At 41.8% G+C, this 26,345-nt stretch overlaps 2 protein-coding genes across 3 annotated transcripts in view; one reads left to right on the forward strand and one right to left on the reverse strand.

Moving 5' to 3' along the window:
• Window positions 1–313: 313 nt before the first annotated feature.
• LOC307156596 (galactose-specific lectin nattectin-like) lies at window positions 314–20,228 on the forward strand. 2 transcript variants are annotated; one of them, XM_079868060.1, is made up of 7 exons: window positions 314–380; window positions 2,354–2,434; window positions 2,808–2,843; window positions 5,503–5,582; window positions 6,051–6,185; window positions 17,111–17,222; window positions 17,314–20,228. In XM_079868060.1, exons 2-7 carry the CDS (start codon window positions 2,377–2,379, stop codon window positions 17,370–17,372), a joined length of 480 nt encoding a protein of 159 aa, XP_079724186.1. In that variant the 5' UTR covers window positions 314–380; window positions 2,354–2,376; the 3' UTR covers window positions 17,373–20,228. The 2 variants fall into 2 exon arrangements, with proteins under 2 accessions (XP_079724186.1, XP_079724185.1); XM_079868059.1 differs by lacking the exon at window positions 314–380 and adding an exon at window positions 2,237–2,269.
• Window positions 20,229–22,483: 2,255 nt separating this feature from the next.
• Window positions 22,484–26,345, reverse strand: part of LOC307166693 (uncharacterized protein) — a gene marked incomplete at its 3' end in the record, with an annotated part of 34,664 nt that continues 30,802 nt past the window's right edge. The window contains exons 15-18 of the mRNA XM_079885206.1: window positions 23,680–23,778; window positions 22,777–22,795; window positions 22,611–22,662; window positions 22,484–22,507 (exon numbers count right to left, since the gene is read on the reverse strand). Coding sequence (XP_079741332.1) covers window positions 22,484–22,507; window positions 22,611–22,662; window positions 22,777–22,795; window positions 23,680–23,778 — 194 coding nt within the window. The remainder of the gene's footprint in view (window positions 22,508–22,610; window positions 22,663–22,776; window positions 22,796–23,679; window positions 23,779–26,345) is intronic.

Consider the following 26,345-nt stretch of genomic DNA (forward strand, 5'->3'; position numbering starts at 1 on the left):
CCATCCAAAATACACTTTCAAGTGCAATTTTATAGCACTCTATCTATTTGTGTTTGTAGATCCACAATCTCATGAATAACCAGCAGTGAGTGCAGCCTTACAGACGGTTAACTCTTAGATGCACATGGACTTTTCTGAATGGATAGTGGAAACATTTAGTTGTTGTGGAGATACATTGATTCATCTCATCACTTGCAGTTGCACGTACAGTCATGTGTAACTTTTACACAAGTTGACACAGTTCCCTGAGGTCTTTATAAGACAGCTTCTGGTCCAATAGTGTTCAGTGCTCATTTGTGCAGCAACGATGGAACAGTTTGCTTGCTTTGCTCAAACATTTGCCTTTGTGTTAGAACTGGTTACACTGTAATGGCGGCTCGGTAGGTGGAAACATGCAGATTAAGTTACTTAAGTTACCAAAACAAGTTACTGGGTCACTTTTCATGTTTTCTGGGTTGGTAGAAGCACCGGGGACCAGATTATAGCACTTGTAACACTCTGTAGACTGGAACAATACTATGTACTCTGAGCAGTGTTGGTTTACCACTGGGGATTTTGCTGTGTATCTGTGTTGTAGTAATCATGATGACCTTGATTAGCTTGTTCAGGTGTGTTTGATTAGGGTTGGAGCAAAACTCTGCAGGAAAGTAGATCTCAAGGTCCAGAGTTGAGGACGCCTGAGATAGGGCTAAAGACTGTGTCTGAAGTCAGTTGTAGTTGTTGTGTTTCTCTTTTCTTCAGTGATTCTGCTTGTTAACAGCAGGTGTTCATCACTAATGTTTCATTCATCACTTAATTATTCACCTAATTATCTCTGTAACTTTAACACTAGTGGTGCAACGGATCATCATTGATCCGTGATCTGTTCGGATCAGTATCTTCGGTTCGGCACACACGTGATCCGCGGATTAATTTATGAAAAAAAAAACCACTCAACATTTGCTTATATTTGTTGTTCATTTAAACCGTTATGAACCGCAGAGAGCGTGACGCCTCATTCGCGCCCCAAGATCTCCAGACACGCGTCTTTACATTGACTTAACATTGAAATCACTCGCACCAGACGCTCTATTCACGTTTGGTGTGAACGCAGCTCGAGGGTGAGGAGAGAGAGAAAGAGTGCCTGCGAGTGCGAGTGAGTGAGCGAGCGAGAGTGAGGTCTGTGGTCTTGGCCATTAGTTGATTTCTTGTTTTTGTGTAGATAATACGTTGTCAAATATGTTTAAACTTAAATAAACTACCTATACAAGTAGTTATGTCTCTTTGTATTCATTTGTCCTGTTATTGACGTAATGCACGTCATTGACAAAATGCGCAACCAGATGTTCGAATAGTTCGAATATATGTGTTTTTTTAGAGGGAATATTCGAACGTCATTTTTGAGCAATTTTGACAGCCCTATATGACAGTGGAAACACATCAAGCATTGGTCCATGTTTAAAGGAAGGAGATATGCCTTTTTATGTTGCACTTTAAGTTGTTTTTCATTAATTATGTTAAAAAGAAGATATTATGCCTTGTGCACTTTAAGTTGATTTTATATATTTTAATTTAATAATTTAAAAGTGTTAATAAACCAAAAAAAAAAAGTTTTTTTGCTGATCCGAAAAATGATCCGATCCGTGACTTTGATCCGAGAAACGATCCGAACTATGAGTTTTTTGATCCGTTGCACCCCTATTTAACACTGTAGAGTTGGACCATAAGTGATCCGAGTTGTGTTGATTGTACACTGGGGATTTTAGGGGCTGTTTACACGACACCATTTTCAACTAAAAACGTTAAACTTTTAATGCATTTTGGTCATTCATTTACACGACAACGGCATTTTGGGTGGCAGAAAACTTCTTTTTTTTTTTTTTTTAAACGGGTTTCAAAGTGCAAGCTTTTGAAAACAAAAATGTGAATCTCTGCAGACAATGACGTCATGCACATGCGTATTACGTGTTCAGTCTATATAGTGTTTCATCGCCATCTATGGCCTGGCAGCAGAATATAGGGTTTATTGTCGTTTTCATGGATTCGTATGAATGGAGATCATTTTGACAATGGTGTCGTCTACAAGCAGAAAACTCAAAGGAAAAACCTGTCGTGTAAACGTACCCTTACTGTGTAGAAATGGGTCAAGTACAAACTATAGAAATACAGTGTTTGAACAGGATGTGAGAACATGAGCAGGTGCTGATAAACTAACTCTCCTCCAGTATATAAAGATAACCCAGGGCTGCACAACACAATATCCAGACATTCACATTAACCAACTGAACTGGTTTGTGTCATGAAAATGCATAATTGAACCATTTAACCTTTGTAATAATTATTTATGTATAATTCTGTTTTAAATTCCATGCAGAGTTCAGTAGTCTTTGAGAAGCAATGGCGGTCTGGACTGTCTACCTGTCTCTCGGTCTTCTCGTAGCTTTGAGTGTTTCAGGTAAGAGCATTTTTCCACGTTTCACATCATAACTGTTATTTTAACATGAACTATAGCACACCTGGGACTCTGTAATGACTTATCAGAATGGTTGTATGTGCACTAAAATAAAGTTTGTTTCTTAATTATTATCATAACAGTAAGACAATAAAACAACATTTATACAATTATTTCAGCTAAAGTTATAGATTGTTATAAATGTATTTTAATTATTATTATTTTGACAACAAAAACATCAACAAATGTATGTAATAATCCGTAGTATATCATTATAATTGGTAGTAGTAGTAGTAGTAGTAGTATCAGTACTACTACTACTGCTGCTGCTACTAGCAGTTCTGTTTTAATAATGTAGTATTTCTTTCTTTTTAAGTGGAAACGAAGCCTATTGGAAATGAACGTTGTCGCGGTAAGGTTTCTCTAGTTTCTACTTCTCTTGTTAGTGTGTGTGTAAAGTACAGTCCAAAAGTCCAAAACCTTTGCATTAATCCACCTTACCCAGTCAACACGTTGATCTCACAGTGATCTCTCCATATGATTATCAATGCGTGTTTTTCCCCCCAAAGTTTGATGTCACCATTATGGTGATCAGTGTTTGCTTTAGTTGGGTAGTTTGAGGCTTGTTGTATTAATGGCTGCTGGAACTGTGTGCTATGGCAGGAAGAATAAGAGAAAATGTGATCAGATGATGTCCACTACTTGATGATGATGATAACTATAAAATCATCATGTAGTGCTCTGATCAGGTGATCTCTTCTAGACCTTCATATGTGTTATAATTTTCATATAATTGATTATATTAATATTTCAACAGAATGACGTTCAACAGTATTTAAATAAAATAAAAAAATCTGTATATTAAAGGTCCCATGACATTAATATGAGTTCCCCTAGCCTGTATATATGTTCCCAAAGTTTCTAGAAATTTTTATCACTGTAAATCGAGCTTTTGCTATTTTTCTCTGCCTTTGAGAACATGGAAGCTCGATTAGGCTGATCTTGAATCTCCTCCTTTAACGTTATAGGAGAAATGTTACCTCCCCTGTCTCTGCTTTGCCCGCCCAGAGAATATTTCTCGCCCATGAGAAAATGAGCTAGGAAGTAGAACGCGCGCGATTTTAGTTTGTCCACGAGAGATATCATGGCTTTTGAGCGAGCGAAGCATAATAATTGCTCAATAATTGGATGTACAAATGAACACCGAAGGGTACACACAGCTACACACCTCGGACAAGTAAGTCAACAAATGATATATAAGTGTGTTGCTTTACTGTTTATGGTTACCTAGCTTCTTACACGTAGAATGTGGCTGTCACATTAGCTATGCAGTTACTTGCGCTAATGTAAAGGTAGACAGCATCAAGTTACACACACTGTAACGGCAACACGAGTGTTGTACACTTCTTTGTTATTTGGATAACCGTTTTCCTGTTGGTTATATGGCGCGCGATATCCGCATTTCAAGATCGCAGAGCTTGATGTAATTGTAATAAGATAAATACAGACGTTACAGATCTCTCATGAAAAGGCAACAGTAGGTTAGCGTTAGCTACATGATAATAACTGTAAACCATCCGAATAAAGTACCGTATCCAGACATAATATTTTAAACTAACCATTCGGAAACGTCCTGCTGGAGCCGCTGAGTTGCAACTTCTTCATCCGTTGCTTCTCCATCTGGATCAGATTCTGGGTCAAACTGAAATGCTTGAACGACTGCGTGTCTTCGTGCCATTGCAATATATCCAACATAAACAAACGTGCACGGTACCGTTGCGCAAGATGGTCAAGGCCACACCCACCCTCCACCTTGCGCCGCCTTTCTCCTCCTCATTATCATTTAAGGCTACAGACACCGAAACAGCCTGTCTGAAGGAAGCTCATTCTGGGACTGGCTTGTAGTGGCTATAATTCTGCACCGAGGCTGAATTTTTGGAAAGAGATTTCAGATACAGTACTAGGGACCACTAAGGCCTATATTAAAGCCTACAAAAAGTAGCATGTCATGGGACCTTTAAAAAATAACTATACATTTCAAATATTTTTCATTGAGACACACTCAACATTCAAGAATCAGCACATGAATCTCAATGACGGTGACATGCTTTATGACGCAATGCATTTTGGGAGCCACTGATGAGTTTTGTAAGATGCACCCAGAATGCATTGCGGTATATGAACCATGTCACCATTCTTCATTCATGTCAGTGGCAGAGGTTACTTAGTGGCAGAGGTTAGGTAGTGGTTATTTAGTGGCAGAGGTTAGTTAGTGGCAGAGGTTAGGTAGTGGTTAGTTAGTGGCAGAGGTTAGTTAGTGGCAGAAGTAAGTTAGTGGTTAGTTAGTGGCAGAGGTTAGTTAGTGGCAGAAGTAAGTTAGTGGTTAGTTAGTGGCAGAGGTTAGTTAGTGGCAGAAGTAAGTTAGTGGTTAGTTAGTGGCAGAGGTTAGTTAGTGGCAGAAGTAAGTTAGTGGTTAGTTAGTGGCAGAGGTTAGTTAGTGGCAGAAGTAAGTTAGTGGTTAGTTAGTGGCAGAGGTTAGGTAGTGGTTAGTTAGTGGCAGAGGTTAGTTAGTGGCAGAAGTAAGTTAGTGGTTAGTTAGTGGCAGAGGTTAGTTAGTGGCAGAAGTAAGTTAGTGGTTAGTTAGTGGCAGAGGTTAGTTAGTGGCAGAAGTAAGTTAGTGGTTAGTTAGTGGCAGAGGTTAGTTAGTGGCAGAAGTAAGTTAGTGGTTAGTTAGTGGCAGAGGTTAGTTAGTGGCAGAAGTAAGTTAGTGGTTAGTTAGTGGCAGGGTGAGTTGTCACAACAAACAAGAAATGATGGAGCAGATAAATCTCCTGATTTAATCAAACGGTGAATGGAGGAGAGTCTGCTGGAGAAAAGAGAATAAGACAGAGAACGTAAAACAACAAGAACTAACATGGGCTCTGATTTTTTTAGAGATGGGGGGAACTGAGGGATTAGAAATGTTGTACCTATAGTGTACCTTTAAATGAAAGTCATTTAATTGCATAAATGGTCATTAATGATGAACAAAAAAAATTAAAATTTTTTTAAAAAAAACTTCCATTTAACAGTGTGTATGAACGGGTGGTCTGCCTATGGATGCAGATGCTTCAAGTTTTTCAATGAACGTAGCACGTGGATTGATGCAGAGGTATGATACATTCAGCTTGTAATTTGACATAAAAATCATATAAGTAAATTCTTGGTTAAATACAACTTAAGCTCTGGAAACATCTGTGACACCTGTTAATTATTGCAGGAAAATAATTTCAACTTGTTTCTCAGTTTAAAAACAAAAATATGTCCACAGTAAATAAATTACAGTGGAGTTCTGGGGGCGGACATACATCACTGTGATAAGAATACAGACACAACACATTTCATGTTGTCATGAGAGGATCACTAAATATATTGTAAACGTAATATATGTGAAGTTATATCTAATCTATATGTACCATATAACAAGAACCTTTTATAGAAAAGTAGTCTCGCCTCTAAAGACAGAATAAGGCAAAAAATAAAGTACATGAGTACAAATTATTTCAATGTCAATTAAAGGCATGTCACAGATTTTGGAATATTAATTTAAAGCTATACATTTTTGATCATGTCTCTACAGAATTTTTGTTTGGACTTGGATGGGAACCTTGCTTCTGCACACAGCGTAGAGGAGTACACTTTTATACAGAGGTTGTTTGGTTCTACAGCTCCGAGCGCAGTTCGTGCCTGGATCGGAGGTCATGATGCTGTTGAAGTATGCAAATATTATTTTGATTATGCTTTTTGTGCTACTGCACAGCAAAATCCCCAGTGTTAAGTCATCACTGCTAAGTAAGGAATAATGTACATTCAGCCGGTTGTTCTATTTATATAAACCAGACTATTAATAACCAGACTGACTTTATTTCTGTCAGACGTCAGCAGAAGTTCTTCTCATGATGGTGATCAGTGTTTGCTAGTTGGGCAGTTTGACTCTTGGCTTTTCATGTGAGTCTGTGGTCTTTGTTATAGCGTTTACTAAAACATCATTTGTTGCCAGAAACAAAAACAATCAGGTGATAAAGTTTTCACCATCTTGAAGTAGAATAAGTCACTAATCCTATTAGTAATAGTGACCAGATAATGTTATTTGTTTATTAATAGAGTATTTTCTCTGACAATACTTACTTGCCACAGATCAGACATTCTAAATTTAGATTTTTAATTTTTTTATTGAATTATGGGGAAAGACATCCGCATTTGAATTTCATTGCTACTAAAACCAACAAGTAACTTAAAAAGCAAAGAGTCAAACTGCAAACTAAAGCAAACATGTATCACCATAATGGTGACCAAACATGTTTGTACACTGTTGCAATAAAAACAAACAAATAAATAAAGTCAGTCTGGTTAGTAATAAGTGAAGCTGGTAATGCTGTTTGTGGAGTTGTTTAATCCTCCTCTGCTGAGATCTTCAGAGATTTAATGTCTTAAGTGACATCTGTAAAAATGAATTTGCATGTCACCTCAGTGATGAAACTCATGCATTCAGATGATGATTTGGAGGAGTTTTGTGATCCACAAACCCAGGAACGCACTGCTCATGTGGTCACATGATTGTCTGCTTTAAAGGGCACCTATTATGCAAAATTCACTTTTACATGGTGTTTGAACATAAATGTGTGTTGGCAGTGTGTGTACACAATCACCCTATAATGATAAAAATCCACCAAGTGCTTTTTTTAAAATCTCCATAAATCATGAGCACTGTCTCAGAACAAACTGTTCTCAGATTCGGGGCAATGTGACGTCACTTTGCACAGGCCCCTCCCACGACTGTTGATTGACACTGCAGTTTGAGCATAGACCCGCCCTGAGTGAGCTGGACACAGAGTCCGCCATTGTTCGACGCTTGAGCCGCTGTAGACAAGAATGTCTCCTAAGCGATTGAGGTGTTTTGTTGTTGGATGTAAGAATGAACATAGCAGTCTTCATTTACATTCGTTGTTACTCGAGGATGGATCAGTAATGTTTGTGATCCAGCTTTACGGTCTCCAGAGCGACAGGACTAACGTTACTGACCACGGCAGAAATGAAAGTGAGAGCATGCACTTTATGAAGACATTTTACGGATATAAGGTTTACCAGTTTATTTAGCACCCACTGAAAAGGTGTGTTTATATTTGTTCACTGTTAGTTGTAACGAGTGTTTTGTGTACTTCGCTGTGTATGTTGTTGATAATGAAAGGGAGAGAGAGAGAGTTTATGGATAAGACTTTAATGCGCACTTCTTATACTGTGTTTAGTCGGCTCTTACAGTGATTCTCTGGAGTAAAACTAAGGCTTCATCTTTTGTGTGATGTACAATAAACTTAATTGAACTCATCTGTATATTTTGGTCATCATTCGGATGGGGTCTACTACAGCAGGCTTGTATTAATAGTGGATAAAAGCAGATGACAAATAACCGTAATTAAACTAAACTATACCTGTTCTATCTCCATCCAAGTGGATGCTGCACACTGTTGGTGGTTGAGGAAAGATCCCTTGATATGATTGTAAAGCGCTTTGGGTGTACAGTAGTACATATGAAAGTGCTATATAAATGCCCTTATTCTATTCTATTCTATTCCATACAGCATATATTCTCTGCCTCTGTGGGCATTATTGTCCGAGTCGAAATGAACACCGCTACTGAGAGTTTCTGTTTTGATATTATCAGATGAGATTGTCCTGGCTCTGAGCGTGAGCTCGTGAGGCTCCGCCCCCTGGGCCGGCAGCAGCAGGTAATTTGCATTTAAAGGGATACACACTAAAACAGCGCATTTTTCTGAGCCCCAAAAAAATGACATTTGAAACATGCTGTAAAAAATTATCCGTTGGGTATTTTGAGCTAAAACTTAACATACACAATCTGGGGACATCAGAGACTTATTTTACATCTTGTGAAAAGGGGCATAATAGGCGCCATAAAATGTCATATGCTTGGAATAATCGGATATATTCATATTTAATTTAAAGATATAAAAATAATGTCCTATTTATTATGTGATTATTTAAATCTCTTTCAAAATTGGAAGCTAGACACGCTTTAAATGGTTTTTAAACCATTTTTATCTCAACATGATGGATGACATTTTTAAAATATGGAAATTAGCAGAAATAAGTTAATGCAGCCTCTTGTTTACATGAGGTAAATAAAGCTGCTTGGTTTATATTTTTTATGTATACATTTTAAAATTGTATTGCTGTAACGGCCCAAAGTTTACGTTTTTTTTTTCCTATTGTCGCTGAGGTGGAGCGGTGATGAAATTATGTTCTTGTAAATACTTCCCAGCCTTTTGGTAAAAAAAGTGTACATCTTTAAAACGCATGTGTTGTGAATTCCCTGCTGTGAGGAGGTCACGTCACAGCAAGCTGCTTCATACAGAGTCCGAGGGACTGTTTGAGCATGCGCAGTGTGTTCGGGAAAATTTTCCTGTGTAGTCAATAGTTGGCCTTCCACCGACAGTCCGTGGTCTTCATTATTACTTTGTACAACAGTGTGCGTCGGTGATGATGTAAGTTACATGATGAGTAGATGTTGTTTATATATTTGAATGTGGCGCGATCTATTAATATTACCGGGGTAATATGTTTATTTGTTAACTTCCTATTTAGCATGTGTTGCTGACCCCCGTGAAACAGATGGCCCGACATGTAGTTAATTACCTCACATTTTATTTCCTTATTCTACTGTTTATTTAGCTGTGTAGCTTTGTTTATTGAGGTCGTTATTATTTTGACGTTAATGTGTCAAATTACAGATCGGTAGTTGACGTTTTTTTTTCAGTTTAGCTTGGTCACGTGACCTACCCGTGGCGCGAAGCTGTGGTGTTGTTTAATGATCCTACACTGACCCCTAGTGGCGATTTGCAGTATTACACACTGTTCATATCTGTTGTAATTCATGTTATTTTATCATTATTACCATTGATGCCACTGAACTTTAATTAGTATTAATATTGTTTTACTGTTGTTATTTTCTGCAGGCATCACAAACCACACATACACATATTACAGTGCCCTGTAGAGTTGTAAAAGACCAATAAATTCATCTAAAGGAAAGAAGTTGCTGCGTCTTCTCTGACCGGAGGATTAGGCCAGTATACATACAGCCAGCATTTCATCACCGCAGCTGTTCCGTTACAAGTGGTCCTTCGAGCCGGATTGTGTGTATAACTGCGCCATGGCAACTTCCAGCAACCAAACAGATGAACAACCTTCAGTTGTGTCCCGCCCAAGCCGGTCTCACCAACTCCCCAGGCACCTTCGCGACTTTGTCATTGATAACCCTGGCAATTTGCATAGACGTGATGCCACACATCAAATGATAGAAGCGCAAGAGGAAGAGCCTCCAGACCATATTCTGCACACTGGGTCAGAAGATCTCATGCTGGAAGGGATGGAAGCCCGCATGAAAGACATAACTAGGCAGATGAAACAACTACAGTCAGCCATGGACAGTGTTAAATGTAAAGTTCACACTCAACAGCATCCATCCAAATTATCATATCCTCTCCGGAGCTCGAGCCTTCCTCATATTCACCACGGTGAAGAGATATGGCCCAGAGTATCACCCCTCATGGATCATCGGATGATTTGGAAATCAGCTAATGAAGGTTATTGTCAGCTCTTAGACAACAGTGAACCTTACCCACTTACAGCACAGCCCATACAGTAGGGAGAGCTCAGCTCAACAACTCAGGCTACCAGAGCTCTGCAGCCATCCGTCCAGGTAGCAGCACAACCACTAGACCTCAGTGAGTCTAATCGCTATTCAGCTACCCTAACTGGACCAGTGCCAGAGTTTCCACAACTGCCTGCAGTTCAGTCTGCTCACCACACCCCGCTTACTCAGCGAACATATTCACCTTTTCTGCCCGTCCAGCATGCAGGTCAGCACGTCCAGTCAGGGCACCAACCAGCTCAACAGACACCCTCAACAGTGTATCTGCCAAACCAGCATGCAGCCCTGCGGACATACGCACCTACACAGTCTCAAGGTGTACCTCAGCCCTTACTCACAACTGTACAACAGCAGACTTATCCTCGATATGTCCAGCATCAGATCACTCCTCAACCTGGACCACAGCTTGGATTTCAACCTGCTTCACTCAAACAACCAGAGATAATAACACCATCCCGTTCTATCCCTCCTTATCAGCCACCTACTGATCTAGGAGCAGCCTATTCACTTCCACAGACCAGATATCTCCCTGAAGTTCAATCACAGCCATACCAGTCTGGACTTCATTCAGCTGCACACTACCCACAGCTTACTCAAAGGGCTGCCTCACCTACAGCACCAGGATACATTTCTCCCTACAACAATCCTGCAACACTCACCATGACAGAAATGGCTATTGCAGCCTCATATGGTATTCCAAAGCCCAAACTGCCTCTCTTCAGTTCTGGAAGGGAGAGTGATTTCATCATGCTGAAAAGGGGACTGGATAGTTTACTTGGTCCACACCGACATTTGACTGAAGATTATAAATACCAAGTATTACTTGATCATCTCAAACTGCCTAGCGCCTACCAAATGGCAAAGAGATACATACATGACCCCACACCATACTTCAGTGCAATGGACGCTCTGCAGCATCGATATGGGCAGCCAAGACAGTTGGTACAGGGAGAATTAAAGACCATATTGAGCTCTCCTCCTGTGAAACCTGGCGACGTAAAGGCTTTCGAAGATTTTTCTTCAGCTGTAAACACTCTGGTGGGGATGCTAAGTCGCATGGACGGTCCTGCTCAGTCTGAACTGCAGTGCGGCTCCCACGTAGACACCCTCCTTGGTAAGTTGCCTGGTAACTACAGGGATAGCTTTGCTGAATTCTGTATTAAAAGAGGCATCATCCGCAGTGGGAGCGACCAGACATACACCTTACCCGACCTCGCTGAATGGCTGGATATGAAGGTTCAGGTGCTCCAGGTGTCTCGACGTGCAGCAGAATCCAACACATCTGATCCCGTATCTGATCGTATCACACTGAGAGAGAATAAAGCAAGTAAATCACAGTGGGTCAAACCAGCCTCTGTTTACTTCAGCAGTGACTCTACAACAGTCAAACATCAGCAGACCTCTCCACAGCGACAACGGACCAACCTCCAGTTGGGTTCAAAGAAAGATCAGCCCACAAACAAAGGGAGGGAGCGTTTTAAGCCCTATTGTCCGTATTGTAGGACCACCCAGGATCATTACCTCAATGGCTGTGCAGAGTTCGAAAGAATTACTACTGAAGAGAAAGCCACCTGGATAAAGGACAAAGGAAAATGTTGGAGATGTGGGCGTGGACACTCTCCAGAGAGCTGCACCCTAAAGAAACTCTGCTCCATGTGCAACAAACAACACCTGCTGATACTTCATGAAGTTGTGGCCCAAGACCCGCAGCTAAACATCCTCACTGTCAGTACCCCAACAAATGCAGTGTATCTGGATCACGCCAGCCACTCAGGGCGTGTCATGTTAAAAGTGGTACCAGTGCTGCTCCGTCATGGCAAGAGAACACTAAAAACACATGCAGTGTTGGATGACGGCTCTGAGCGCACTGTGATTCTGGCTGCTGCGGTCAAACACCTTGGGTTGAGCGGGGAAGTGGAGTCACTCAAATTGAAGACCATCAGACAGGATGTATTGCAGCTCCAGGGAATGGCAGTGTCATTTGAGGTGTCCGCTGACACAAAACCACGCACTTATCACTCCATCAATCAAGCTTTCACTGCAACCGAACTCCAGCTGGCTGAGCAGTCATGTCCAGGTGACAAATTAGCAAGGAAAGAGCATTGATGAGAAGAGCACCACTGTAATAGTGGATGGTGTCTTAAGATACGCAACGCCCCTCCTTCGGAAGAGGAAAGTAGCTCTGCCCTGCGTATCACCTGTTGCTGTGATGCCCCTCCTTCGCTCTACAGAACGCCGTCTATCTACCAATCCTGAGTTTGCTAAAGTTTACAACCAGGAAATACACAAGCTAGTGGAGGCGGGATATGCTGAGCGGATCACCAGTGAGGAGGCCAGTCGCTCTGCCGAATCCTGGTACATTCCACACCACTTAGTACATCATAACGGAAAGGCAAGGGTGGTATTTAACTGCTCCTTTCGTTACCAGGAGAGTGCTCTGAATGATGACCTGCTACCAGGGCCTTCCCTTGGACCGTCACTATTAGGAGTTCTGCTCAGGTTTCGAGAACATGCCGTCGCTATCAGCGGAGACATACGGGCAATGTTCCATCAGATCAGACTCCTTCCTGAGGACTGCCCACTCCTCCGCTTCCTCTGGCGCGACATGGAGAGAGACAGGTCACCTGATATCTATGAGTGGCGTGTCCTGCCATTTGGCACGGTTTGCAGTCAGTGCTGCGCTATATACGCTGTGCAGCATCACGTTCGTGATCACCAGAGCGGCAACGAAGACCTGCTGGAGACGGTAATTACCTCATTCTATGTGGATAACTGCCTGAAATCGCTCCGCACGCCACAGCAGGCAAAGGATCTTCTCGACCGCTTGAGAGCCCTCCTAGCGAAGGGTGGATTTGAAATAAGGCAGTGGGCATCCAACAGGACAGAGGTAATCTCTCACCTCCCAACTGAGGCACGATCAACAACATCTGAGCTCTGGCTAACCGCTGAAGGAGATGACCCGAGGGAGTCCACTCTCTGCCTGGTTTGGCATTGCATGACAGACACACTGGGTTATAAATGTCAGCCTGTGACGCCTAAACAGCCCACCATAAGAAATGTATATAGGGTACTTGCCTCACAATACGACCCGCTCGGATACATAATCCCCTTCACTACCCGTGCTAAAGTCCTGGTTCAGGCTTTGTGGGCTACAGAAAGACAGTGGGACGAGCCTATTGCAGATGAGTTACTTCCAGTGTGGCAGGCCTGGGAAGGTGAGCTCCCTCAATTGCAGAACATAGTTCTTCCCCGTTGTTATGTTCCAGAAGCTGCTGACAATGATTCATCAGTGAGGCAGATTCACATTTTTTGTGATGCCTCAGAGAAGGCGTACGGATCAGTCGCCTACCTGCGAGTGGAGGATCCAGAGGGACGCATCACTGTGTCATTCATTATGGCCAGGTCGCGGGTTGCACCCAAACGACAACAGACGATGCCGCGACTGGAATTATGTGCTGCACTCACTGGAGCCCAGCTGGCCAAAGTGCTCCAGACCGAACTGACTTTGTCCATCCAATCCGTAGTGCTGTGGTCAGATTCAACAACCGTACTGAGCTGGATACAGTCAGAGTCCAACCAGTACAAAGTATTCGTTGGTACAAGAGTTACTGAGATACTTGATCTTACCAAGCCCGGGTCATGGAGATACATTAACACGGACTTGAACCCCGCTGATGATATCACTCGCGGGAAGACTCTCCTTGAATTGTCCCAGCCAAACTGTTGGAGTCAGGGGCCTTCATTCTTGTATCAGTCCTCAGATCACTGGCCAGTGAACCCCTCAGTGCACATAGAGGAACCAGATGAGTTGAGAGCTCAAACCTTCTGTGGCCACATGTCTACTATCAGCAGTGATGAGCCCGATCCTGCTAAGTATGATACATGGACTGAACTACTGCAGGCTACATATCAGTTCCTTCATGGGGCGGCTGCTCCAGCTATGTCTGCCGTCGACCGTATTGAGATGGAGACTACTCTGCTAAGAAGGATACAATCCGATAGTTTCCCGGAAGAATTAAAGGCACTTAAACAGGGCAAACCAGTCCATTCAGGCAGCGGTTTAAGTGCTCTAAGCCCTGACTACGACCAAGCATTAGGCCTCATTCGGGTTGGTGGTCGACTACGCAAAGCAGAGAATCTGATTGAAGGCAGTCTTCACCCTGTTGTCATCAGCCCTGAGCATCCGATCACACAGCTGTTGGTGAAGGATTACGACAACCGTCTGCACCACGCTGGTACTGAGATAACTTTTGCTGAGATCCGGAGAAATTACTGGATCTTACGTGGTCGACAGGTAATTAAGAAACACCAGAAACACTGTGCAGAATGCTGTTTGTGGCGGAGCAACCCAGTAACACCAATGATGGCCAATCTGCCTGCTGCACGGCTCCGGATCAACAAACCCCCGTTCTGGTCCACCGGAGTCGACTGTTTTGGGCCTTATACAGTGAAAATCGGAAGAAGGCACGAGAAACGGTGGGGCATTATATTTAAATGTCTTACTTCAAGATGTGTCCACCTGGATCTGTTGCCACACATGGACACAGACTCGTTCTTACTGGCCTTGCGCCGATTCATCTCAAGACGAGGCAAGCCATACGAGATCTTATGTGACCGAGGTACCAACTTCCGGGGGGGAGACAGAGAGCTCAAAGAATCACTGGAAGATCTCGATCCCACATTGAAGCAACAGTTGGCCGACCAAAGCATAACATTCAAATTCAATCCTCCTCTTTCACCCCATTTCGGTGGCGCGTGGGAGAGGGAAGTAAGGTCAATGAAAGCTTCCCTCCAAGTTGTGTTGCGGGATCAAGTCGTATCAGAGGAGGTATTGGCGACTGTCCTTGTGGAAGTAGAGGGCATACTTAATTCAAAGCCTTTGGGATACTCCTCTTCCGACCTGGCTGACCCCGATCCTATAACGCCTAACTTGCTGCTGATGGGGCGGCACGACGCATCGCTTCCACAGGCTGCATATGGTTCCAGTGATCTTCTAGGCCACCGCCGTTGGAGACATAGCCAAATCCTGGCAGACCGGTTCTGGAGCCAATTCACCCACCAGTACCTTCCTGACCTTCAGCGCCGCCATAAGTGGAGGACCCCTACTGTTGCCCTCACTGCAGACCAAGTGGTTATGGTAGTAGATTCCCAGCTTCCTAGGGCACTTTGGCCCATAGGAAAGGTCATTAAACTTCATCCCAGTGGAGATGGGACAGTTCGTTCAGCGGATGTCAAAATCAAGGGGGCAGTTTACACTCGTCCAGTTACCAAGTTAGTACCTCTTCCCAAAATGCCAGAGGACCACGTGTGCAACAGGGACCTTTAACAACAGCAGGGACTTGTACTTCTTCTACACATTCATACATGAATGTGGGGGCGGCTGTTGTGAATTCCCTGCTGTGAGGAGGTCACGTCACAGCAAGCTGCTTCATACAGAGTCTTAGGGACTGTTTGAGCATGCGCAGTGTGTTCGGGAAAATTTTCCTGTGTAGTCAATAGTTGGCCTTCCACCGACAGTCCGTGGTCTTCATTATTACTTTGTACAACAGTGTGCGTCGGTGATGATGTAAGTTACATGATGAGTAGATGTTGTTTATATATTTGAATGTGGCGCGATCTATTAATATTACCGGGGTAATATGTTTATTTGTTAACTTCCTATTTAGCATGTGTTGCTGACCCCCGTGAAACAGACGGCCCGACATGTAGTTAATTACCTCACATTTTATTTCCTTATTCTACTGTTTATTTAGCTGTGTAGCTTTGTTTATTGAGGTCGTTATTATTTTGACGTTAATGTGTCAAATTACAGATCGGTAGTTGACGGTTTTTTTTCAGTTTAGCTTGGTCACGTGACCTACCCGTGGCGCGAAGCTGTGGTGTTGTTTAATGATCCTACACTGACCCCTAGTGGCGATTTGCAGTATTACACACTGTTCATATCTGTTGTAATTCATGTTATTTTATCATTATTACCATTGATGCCACTGAACTTTAATTAGTATTAATATTGTTTTACTGTTGTTATTTTCTGCAGGCATCACAAACCACACATACACATATTACAGTGCCCTGTAGAGTTGTAAAAGACCAATAAATTCATCTAAAGGAAAGAAGTTGCTGCGTCTTCTCTGACCGGAGGATTAGGCCAGTATACATACAGCCAGCATTTCATCACCGCAGCTGTTCCGTTACAGCATGCAAATATGTGAAGTGCAGCAGTTATGGTGTTATGCAGTGGTCAATAAATTATTTAAACAGTGAATTTTGAAATGATCTCTTCTTGTAAACTCAGAGATATGGATTCGGACGGCAATTAAATCCTCACGTGACCTTAACGTTTGTCAATAAACAGTAGGTAATTCAGCCGGGGATTTTTACGCGGATGATGGGAGAAAAACACTGACATTCTGGATTCCAAGGCAATAAAATCACTGACTTACCCCTGTAAATGTTGAAAATACCTCACAACCCCATGAGAAACATTTGCTGTCCGAATACGGCTTAAGACTGTGTAGAGTGGGACCATATGTGCTCTGAGTAGAGATGATTTAACACTGGGGATGTTACTGTGTGGGCATTTACAGTTATATTTACATTAAAACTTTTTTTTTTCAAAATGCATAAAGATAGATGTGCTTTTAAAATGTTTTGAATAGTTAGTTTAGGGCCTTGAGATGGGCGCCACTCACCATGATTATGCCATACTCGAGTGAAACGATTGTGAAACTTGATGTAAAATAGATGGCTGATAGAGTTAATTGAGCAATTTAGCCCTGTCTTAAATATTCTTCACATATGCTTCACTGACACCCTGTTTGTGAAATAATTTCTGTTTAGATTTCTGACATTTTTAACGTGGAGATGGGGTTAGGGTTCATGAGGAATCATCTTTTAGACGAATAAAGATAAAATGAAGCTATATAAGCTGTGGACATAAACACAATGTCTTTTTTCTCTTCTGTTCACAGGAGGGAGTTTGGCTCTGGAGTGATGGAACCAAAATGAACTTTGAATACTGGTCGCCTGACGAGCCCGATGATGACGGGTACAATGAGCACTGCCTTGAGCTGAAATATTCAAGTAAGTGCTTGTAATGTTCACAAACAAACATTATTTAGTTTTTCATAATATAAAAATGATAAAAACAACATTTTTTTCTTTCTTGCAACAGATGGCTACTGGGATGATGACGTATGTACTGTGAGGAAGCCGTTTGTGTGTGTGAACTGAACCAGCATGTGAAAAATCAATAGAAGAAACAAGCATATGTTTTAAAAAAAAAAGGGTTAATTTAGGTTGTTTGATTGTTTTTTTTTTTGTGAATGCTAAGTTAATTGACACCTGTTAAACACCATTTTTTTTTAAATGTAATTTGGGTAGCACTCCACAGTCTCTCTTTTCTCACCAACACAAGTCAGAATAAGTAATTTGGCATCCTAAAATGGTACCAACAGTAAAAATAAATTAAAATAAAGAGGTTTTGTGGCTCAGATAAGGTCCAAATGTGGCTTATTTGCTCTCTTCTGACATGTGGCATTGCTATGGCCTGCTTGTGGCCCAGATGTGGGCCGGATCTGGGACATCACAATGTTTCAATGTGGGGAGGAACTAAAAATAGAGCCATTGACCAACTGAAACCTGCTCTAAAGTCAATGGCACAGTATTATTTTTGTTATTTAAAGAGTGTGTTAGTAATGTGCGCCTGTAGGTGGCTCCACAATGCATGTACACTCTGCTTATTACACACACACACACACACACACACACACTGCTTATTACACACACAGGGCAGCACACAGACATGACAAATATTAAAAATAAAATATTATTAAAGATATGGAAGACAGCAAGCCTTGTGTCAATGCAGAAAGTCCTTTGTTTAGCTGTTTCTTTTGTAATTACTTGTGAAATGTACAAGTAATTACCGGTAGTCATTTCCGAATGAAAAAAAAAAAATGTTTTTAAAGTAATTTCTACACATTTTTTTCAGGGTAATGTTAGCAAATTCAAAAGTTGTGTTGCTCTTAAACTCGATGCATCAAAACTTGTGATTGATATATTCAACACACTGTTAACAGTTTCACAGTGAAATTACAGTTTATCCCAGGTTAATAATTGCATTACTTTCACAGATATTACTTGTGAAAATAATAAATGAATAAATAAATAAAATGGAGGGTTAATAACTTCAGGAGAGCTACATTTATGATTTCTTCCTTCTGTTGAACACAAAAGGAGATATTTTGAAGAATGTTGGTAACCAGACAATCAATGGACTGAAGTCAATGGGGTCCATCAACGGTTTGGTTTACGACATTCTTCAAAATATCTTTATTTTAACTAACTAACTTTAACTAACTAACCCAAAATCTCTAAATTACCTCCGGATGTAACAACCTAAACTGCTGATACACTAAATACAGCAAAAAAAAAAAAAAAAAAAAAAGCAGCCTTATTAATTATGTATGCCCCAGTGCTTGATGACAACACCAGTACCAGAAAAGTCGAGTAGGCTTTACTTAATTTTATAATGTTGTTATTTACACATTCATTTCTACATGCTTGAATTGAGCACTAATATATAATTTACTTATTCATAGAACTATTAACTTAACAACATAATCATTTTTATCAGTGTATTTGATGAATGTTCTCGTAATTTTGGCAGAAAACATTCTTTAAATATTAAGAATCACTAACTTTCTGACTCAGTAAAAATGGCTTTGGATGATAGAGAAATCCCCTGAGTTTGAATAACAGTCCAAATGACAATGATGTACTGTATGTATGACTTTCTCAGATTAAAATAAGACAAGTTATACAGTGAACATTGATGACACACAGAGTAAGTGTCGGAAGTCATTTCTCCCTCAGCATGTGAAGAAATAATCAACTTTTAACAACTTAACTATATGAACCAAAGAGGGCAGAGGTGATGTTCGTCTATTAATGATTTTAATGTTTTTCCATTGGGGCTTATATAAGATTGATTGAGGTTAATAAATCTGCATTGTATATTACTGTTAGATGACAACAGATGAATTTGATGAAACTAAAAGACAATCTTCTATATGAGCAGTAACCAGCAAAATAATAGAAACAGTCTACTGAAAAAACTAGTGGTTCGTATGAAATCGACCAGAAAAACTGCACAACTGAACACTTTTCAAGCAGAAAGGTTTTTTTTTTCTTTTTCTTTTTCATATTTGACGAGCTTGAAGACAAAAGAAAGCATTCTCTGAACATGTATTATTATCTGACAGCACTCACACACACATAGACTAAATTCAGACACTTTACAAAAGGATTTGTATGTTTTTACAAACTGGTTTGTAAACATTACAAAAATATATTTGGCACAGCCAGTTCTGCACCTTCAGTGTATGACTACATACAGTACCTTGAGACATTATCAAAATAAAGACAAACAGATCCATTTTCAGTTAAAAATAGTCTGTGCATTAAAGCTGATGCCTAATACTGATGCAATAGCCACAAAACATTTACAAAACATCTTCAACTCCCTTATATTTAATAAATACTCAAAGATGCATATTCACATGTTTTAGAACACAACACATTGACAAAAGCGCTGTACCGAAATCTGACTGTTTATGAAAACAACAATGATAACAAGCTTAATACTGCCATGATTAACTTTTGAAATGATTCAACAAATTGTCCAAGCAATTTGCAACATAATGCAACACATTTTGAAGTCTTTATTCTGGTTTAGTTGGTTTTTACAGACGGAGAGAGCATCAGAGTGCAGGAGAAATGTGGAAGAGTCCATGTCTCAATTGACCTATGGCTAAGCCACGCCCCCTCCACTCACTCGGACAAACAGTCAACATTCGGTAACAGGCGCTATGGCAGCTGTCACAGTAGGAGACATTTCACAGGAGGCAATTGATGATTTTTGGAGACAGAAAGATTATACAGTGCCCTCCACAATTATTGAACCCCCTGGTAAATATGATCAAAATTGGCTGTAAAAAATAAATCTGCATCGATTATCCTTGTGATCTTTCATTCAAAAAATGTGCAAAATTCTAACCTTTCATTGAAGTAAAAGAATTGAAAGTGGGGGGAAAATCACATTATGAAATAAATGTTTTTCTCCAAAACACGTTGGCCACAATTATTGAAACCCTTTCATTAAATACTTTTTGCAATCTCCTTTTGCCAAGATAACAGCTCTGAGTCTTCTCCTATAATGCCTGATGAGTTTGGAGAATAACTGACAAGAGATCAGAGACCATTCTTCCACACAGAATCTCTCCAGATCCTTCAGATTCCCAGATCCATGTTGGTGCTTCTCCTCTTCAGTTCAGCCCACTCATCAGGTCAGGGGACTGAGACGGTCATGGCAGAAGCTTCATTTTGTGCTCCACAACAAATTTTTGTTTTGATTTTGATGTTTGTTTTGGATCGTTGTCCTGATGGAAGATCCAACCACGGCCCATTATAAGATTTCTAGCAGAAGGCGTCAGGTTTTGATTTTTTATCTGTTGATATTTGATAGAATCCACAATGCCATGTATCTGAACAAGAAGTCCAGGACCTCCAGCAGAAAAATATGCCCACAACATTAAAGATCCAATGGTATATTAAATTGTACACATGGGGTACTTTTTATCCTTGTGTTCACCAAACCCATCTAGTGTGTTTGCTGCCAAAAAGCTCTGTTTTAGTCTCATCTGACCACAGAACCCTGTGCCGTTTGAAGTTCCAGTCGTGTCTGACAATTAAATTTGCTGGAATTTGTTTTTGGATGAGCGAGGAGTTTTTTTTTTAAACCCTCCCAAACAACATGTGGGGATGTAGGGGTTGTTTGATAATTTTTTTTTTAGGCTTTCTGACCCTAAGACTCAACTAATCTCTGCAATTCTCCATCTGTGATCCTTGGAGAGTCTTTGGCCACTCAAACTATCCTCCTCACCGTGCATTAAGACAGTATAGACACACGTCCTTTTCCTGGCAGATTCATAACATCTTTAGTTGGTTATAACTTCTTAATTATTGCCCTGATGGTCAAAATGGGGATTTTCAATTCTTTAGCTATTGTCTTACAGCCACTTTCTATTTTGTGATGCTCAACAATCTTTTGCTACGCATCAGAACTGTATTCTGTGGTTTTACTCATTGTATTGGATGATTAAGGGGATTTGGCCTTTGTGTTTCCTCATATTTAAACTCCTGTGAAACACGAAGTCATAGCTGGACAGTTTCATGTTCCTAGTCACCCTGGTGTACTAAAAAAGGTAAATATTAATGGGAATATACTTCAGAGATATTTTACTCGTAAAAAATTCTAGGGGTTTCAATAATTGTGGCCAACATGTTTTGGAGAAAAACATTTATTTCATAATGTGATTTCCCCCCACTTTCAATTCTTTTACTTCAATGAAAGGTTAGAATTTTGCACATTTTTTGAATGAAAGATCACAAGGATAATCGATGCAGATTTATTTTTTACAGCCAATTTTGATCATATTTACCAGGGGGTTCAATAATTGTGGAGGGCACTGTATATCATCTCGAAGTCACCAAATGGGCCTTACCTATGCATTGGAGGGTTATATATTCATAATTTTATTGTTGAGAAGGTCGATAAGCTTCAGCTCCAGACAAAGATTTACAGTTCACAGTGTAAACGTTATAGTTTGGTGCTATTTCGCTTCAAACGCTCGCTTTATACGCGCGTCCTATTCGATTTGGACGCGCGAATGGATTTAAAATCTTCAAGTGTCGAACTAGACGCGATACACGCAAATTTCACACTCTATTCGTGTTTGGTGTGAACGCAGCATAATGAACAGGCTGCGATGTCAAGATTGCAATGCTGGAATGTGTGTGTGTGTGTGTGTGTGTGTGTGTGTCAGAGAGAGAGGCGCGGGCGCGATCGAACAGTGGAAACATAAAAACATACTCATTTTGTTCATACAGGACATCATTAAAACTGCAAAGTGTTTAGCCTACTTATATTTGTGTAAAACACAACATTGTGCTTTTGTCAAACTGTAAACTCTTGTCAAACTGTAACCTACAACTGTCACCCAACCAAAATCACACACACACACACACACACACACACACACACACACACACACACACACACACACACACACTGTTTAAAAGCAAAAATGACAAGAAAAAACATAAAAACAAATGAAAACTGACTAACTGCAATGCATTTCAATGAAGGTGGAAGCAGAGAATGTCCGAGTGTATTGGGTTAGCTATGCACACTGTGATTGGCTCATCGCGTTTGGGGGTGTGGCTTAGCCATAGGTCAATTACTGTGTGTCAAACAGCAGAATCAGGCGCTGACAGATCCTTCATTTCTCGAGTCTCTGCTGGTTCTGTGTTTAAAACAAGACATTGTTATTTGGCAACTACACATCTGAACTGTGAGGATGACAAACCTTGCAGATCAGTTTATATCACACATAATGAATGTATTACCATGAGTTGACGGCTGTGTCTTTGATGTGAGTTCCTTCGATTGTGTGTAAATCTGTATCAGCAAAGACAATTACAGATTTAACATTGATATACACAGCTGAATGTACTGTATATACAAACATATAGGCCTACATGAGAGCTGTATTGAATACAAATCTGAACTTACTTAGTTGTAACAACCTTCCCTATATGACAGGAGACATTAGAGAGAGAAAGTTGTTTAAAATGTTAATAATTAAGGGAAAATCAGAATCACAGGAAGTAAATCAGTCTCTGTAAGGAGTATGTGAATGTTTGTCTCATTTTACCAGCATTGAACCTCCTTCATTTCAATAACTGTCTGCATCTGTTACAAATTAGCATTATGGATACTGGCAAATAAACCAGTGAACCACCAGCCCTGTTCACTGTCATATTAGGATACACTCTTAAAAATACAGGTAATTTACTGTTATTGAAGCTCCAGTGAAGAAACTTTAACATCCAAGGAATATTTCCATTGTTTAAAGGTTCATTATAGTGGAAAAGGTTTCTTTAGATTATATATATATATAAAAAAAAAAAAATCTTAACTCACACTAAAGGCCTATTTACACCACTTCATGCATTTTTACTGACTGGAAAGCTATCCGATTTGTTAAAACGGTTCCATTTACACTTGGCCACATAAATGTGTCTCTGCAAAATCAATACAAATTCGATCTTCAGTTCCCATGTTATATGCAAAATTAGTGTGTTTTGTGTTTACGCTATATGCATAATTCTGTTTGAAAACAGTTGAAAACATAAAACAGTTTGGAGTTATGATCCATTACGTATAGGCTACGTTTTATCACTGTAGCGCCACCATCAGGCCGATCGGGGCGAGCCTTGGTGACGTTGTAGATGCTGTGAGAACTACCAGCCCTAAAAGTTTCAAGTCTCTATGACTTACGGTTTGGTCAGCCTGATCACTTTTAGGGGAGAATGCTGATCCTTGGAAATTTTAGCATTTACAATTGGGTTTCAGTTCTACACGCTTGAACTCCTGATAATATATATTTTTTTTTTTTTTTGAAAAGATACTTACAGTAAGCATGCATTAGTAAAATGAGCCAATACAAGGCAAAAACACATTCGGAGGGGAAGACAATGACTCTCAGATCCTTCAAGACGCGCTCACCGTTTCCTGAGAATTAAAATGATAGAATAACATTGAAGAGAAAAGAAGATACATGGGAGATTTGAAAGCAAAACGATAAAGGACATTTTAGTAGTTTCTATAATGTTGTGTTCGGTTCATTTTCAGCATGTTTTTTTTTTAATTAGTAAAACTGTGATGTTGAAAGATTTCTATATGTAATAAGAGGTCCACTGGAAGCAAGTTTAAGTAGAACCCAAATGCAGTTTAATGAAAATCAGAAACAGACATAGAAACAAAAACATGGCGAGGCATGGCAAAAACAAACTCAGGAACAAGAACTTACTACGTGGTTACAACAGCAATACAAGACCCCGACACACGGCAAACATGAGGGCTAAATACACACAAGACTAATGACTAGACAAGGGACACCTGTGAACAATGATCAAACAATCAGACAATAAACTCATGACAAGACACATGGCAGGATCACATGACTACAAGGGATCACATGACAGACAAGGAAGCAAACATGACAAGAACAAAACCAGACCAAAACCGTGACAGAATCCCCCCCTCTAAGGGCGTCTCCCGACGCCCAGCAACACATAAAGTCCAGGTGGGTGGTGGAGCGGAGGCGGTCTTGGGGGAGGGATGGTGGGCCAGGCCCGTGCAGGGGGACAGGGCTAGGGACGTGGCATGACGTGGACGGACCTGGGTCGTGACGAGACGTGGGCGGGCCTGGGCCGTGACGAAGCTTGGGCGGGCCTGGGCCGTGACGAAGCTTGGGCGGACCAGGGCCGTGACGAAGCTTGGGCGGACCAGGGCCGTGACGAAGCTTGGGCGGACCAGGGCCGTGACGAAGCTTGGGCGGACCAGGGCCGTGACGAAGCTTGGGCGGACCAGACAGCTCCGGCTGCCAGGGCGGACCTGACAGTTCAGGTGGCCAGGGTGGACCAGACATCTCCGGTGGCCAGGGTGGACCAGACATCTCCGGTGGCCAGGGTGGACCAGACATCTCCGGTGGCCAGGGTGGACCAGACAGCTCCGGTGGCCAGGGTGGACCAGACAGCTCCGGTGGCCAGGGCGGATCTGGATGTGTGGGAGACCATGGCGTTGCCGCCTCCATGGTCCTATCCATGATCCTATTACCCCCTCCCAAAATTTTCTTGGGGAGAGCCAGGGGGTATAGGACTGGCTCAGACTGGGCAGACGTGGCGAGATCAGGCTCAGACTGGGCAGACGTGGCGAGATCAGGCGCTGGCTGGGCAGACGTGGCGAGATCAGGCGCTGACTGGGCAGACGTGGCGAGATCAGGCGCTGGCTGGGCAGACGTGGCGAGATCAGGCGCTGGCTGGGCAGACGTGGCGAGATCAGGCGCTGGCTGGGCAGACGTGGCGAGATCAGGCGCTGGCTGGGCAGACGTGGCGAGATCAGGCGCTGGCTCGGCAGACGTGACGTGAACAGGCTCTGGCTCGGCAGACGTGACGTGAACAGGCTCTGGCTCGGCAGACGTGACGTGAACAGGCTCTGGCTCGGCAGACGTGACGTGAACAGGCTCTGGCTCGGCAGACGTGACGTGAACTTCAAATGTGTGCACCGACCACACACACCATATGGCTGTGGCCATAATTGTTAGTGTAGCCATAACTGAGGGCTCAGGTTCAGGCTCGGCGGCGGCCATCTTGTCAGGAGACACAGGCTCGGCGGCCGACGTGGCGTGAAGAGACCCAGACATGGCAGGCATGACAAGAAGAGATTCAGGCTTGGCAGACATGACGTGAAGAGACCCAGGCTTGGCAGACATGACGTGAAGAGACTCAGGCTTGGCAGACATGACGTGAAGAGATTCAGGCTTGGCAGACATGACGTGAAGAGATTCAGGCAAGGCGTGGAGAGACTCAGGCAAGGCGTGGAGAGACTCAGGCAAGGCGTGGAGAGACTCAGGCAAGGCGTGGAGAGACTCAGGCAAGGCGTGGAGAGACTCAGGCAAGGCGTGGAGAGACTCAGGCAAGGCGTGGAGAGACTCAGGCAAGGCGTGGAGAGACTCAGGCAAGGCGTGGAGAGACTCAGGCAAGGCGTGGAGAGACTCAGGCAAGGCGGATACTGTGGATTTGTGGGGCTTCTCCTCAAAACCCACAGTAAATGAGGAACCGCTCAATAATAGAGCATAATCCATGTATTGTTCAAGTGAGAAATGAATTTTTCCCCCAGGCAGTCCACAGCGCAAAGGTTCGTCTAAACCATGTCTAAAAATGTCCTTGAGTGCTACATCATTAAAATCTACCTTGTGACAGAGTTCGCAAAAGTCCTTGACATAATCCTCTACGGTCCGGTTGTCCTGACGAAGACGAAGGAGCTCAACTGCTGGGTTCATAGTTTGGGTCTTGTATTATGTAATAAGAGGTCCACTGGAAGCAAGTTTAAGTAGAACCCAAATGCAGTTTAATGAAAATCAGAAACAGACATAGAAACAAAAACATGGCGAGGCATGGCAAAAACAAACTCAGGAACAAGAACTTACTACGTGGTTACAACAGCAATACAAGACCCCGACACACGGCAAACATGAGGGCTAAATACACACAAGACTAATGACTAGACAAGGGACA

Source organism: Squalius cephalus, assembly GCF_949319135.1.
Source record: "Squalius cephalus genome assembly, chromosome: 1".
Classification (NCBI taxonomy): domain Eukaryota; kingdom Metazoa; phylum Chordata; class Actinopteri; order Cypriniformes; family Leuciscidae; genus Squalius; species Squalius cephalus.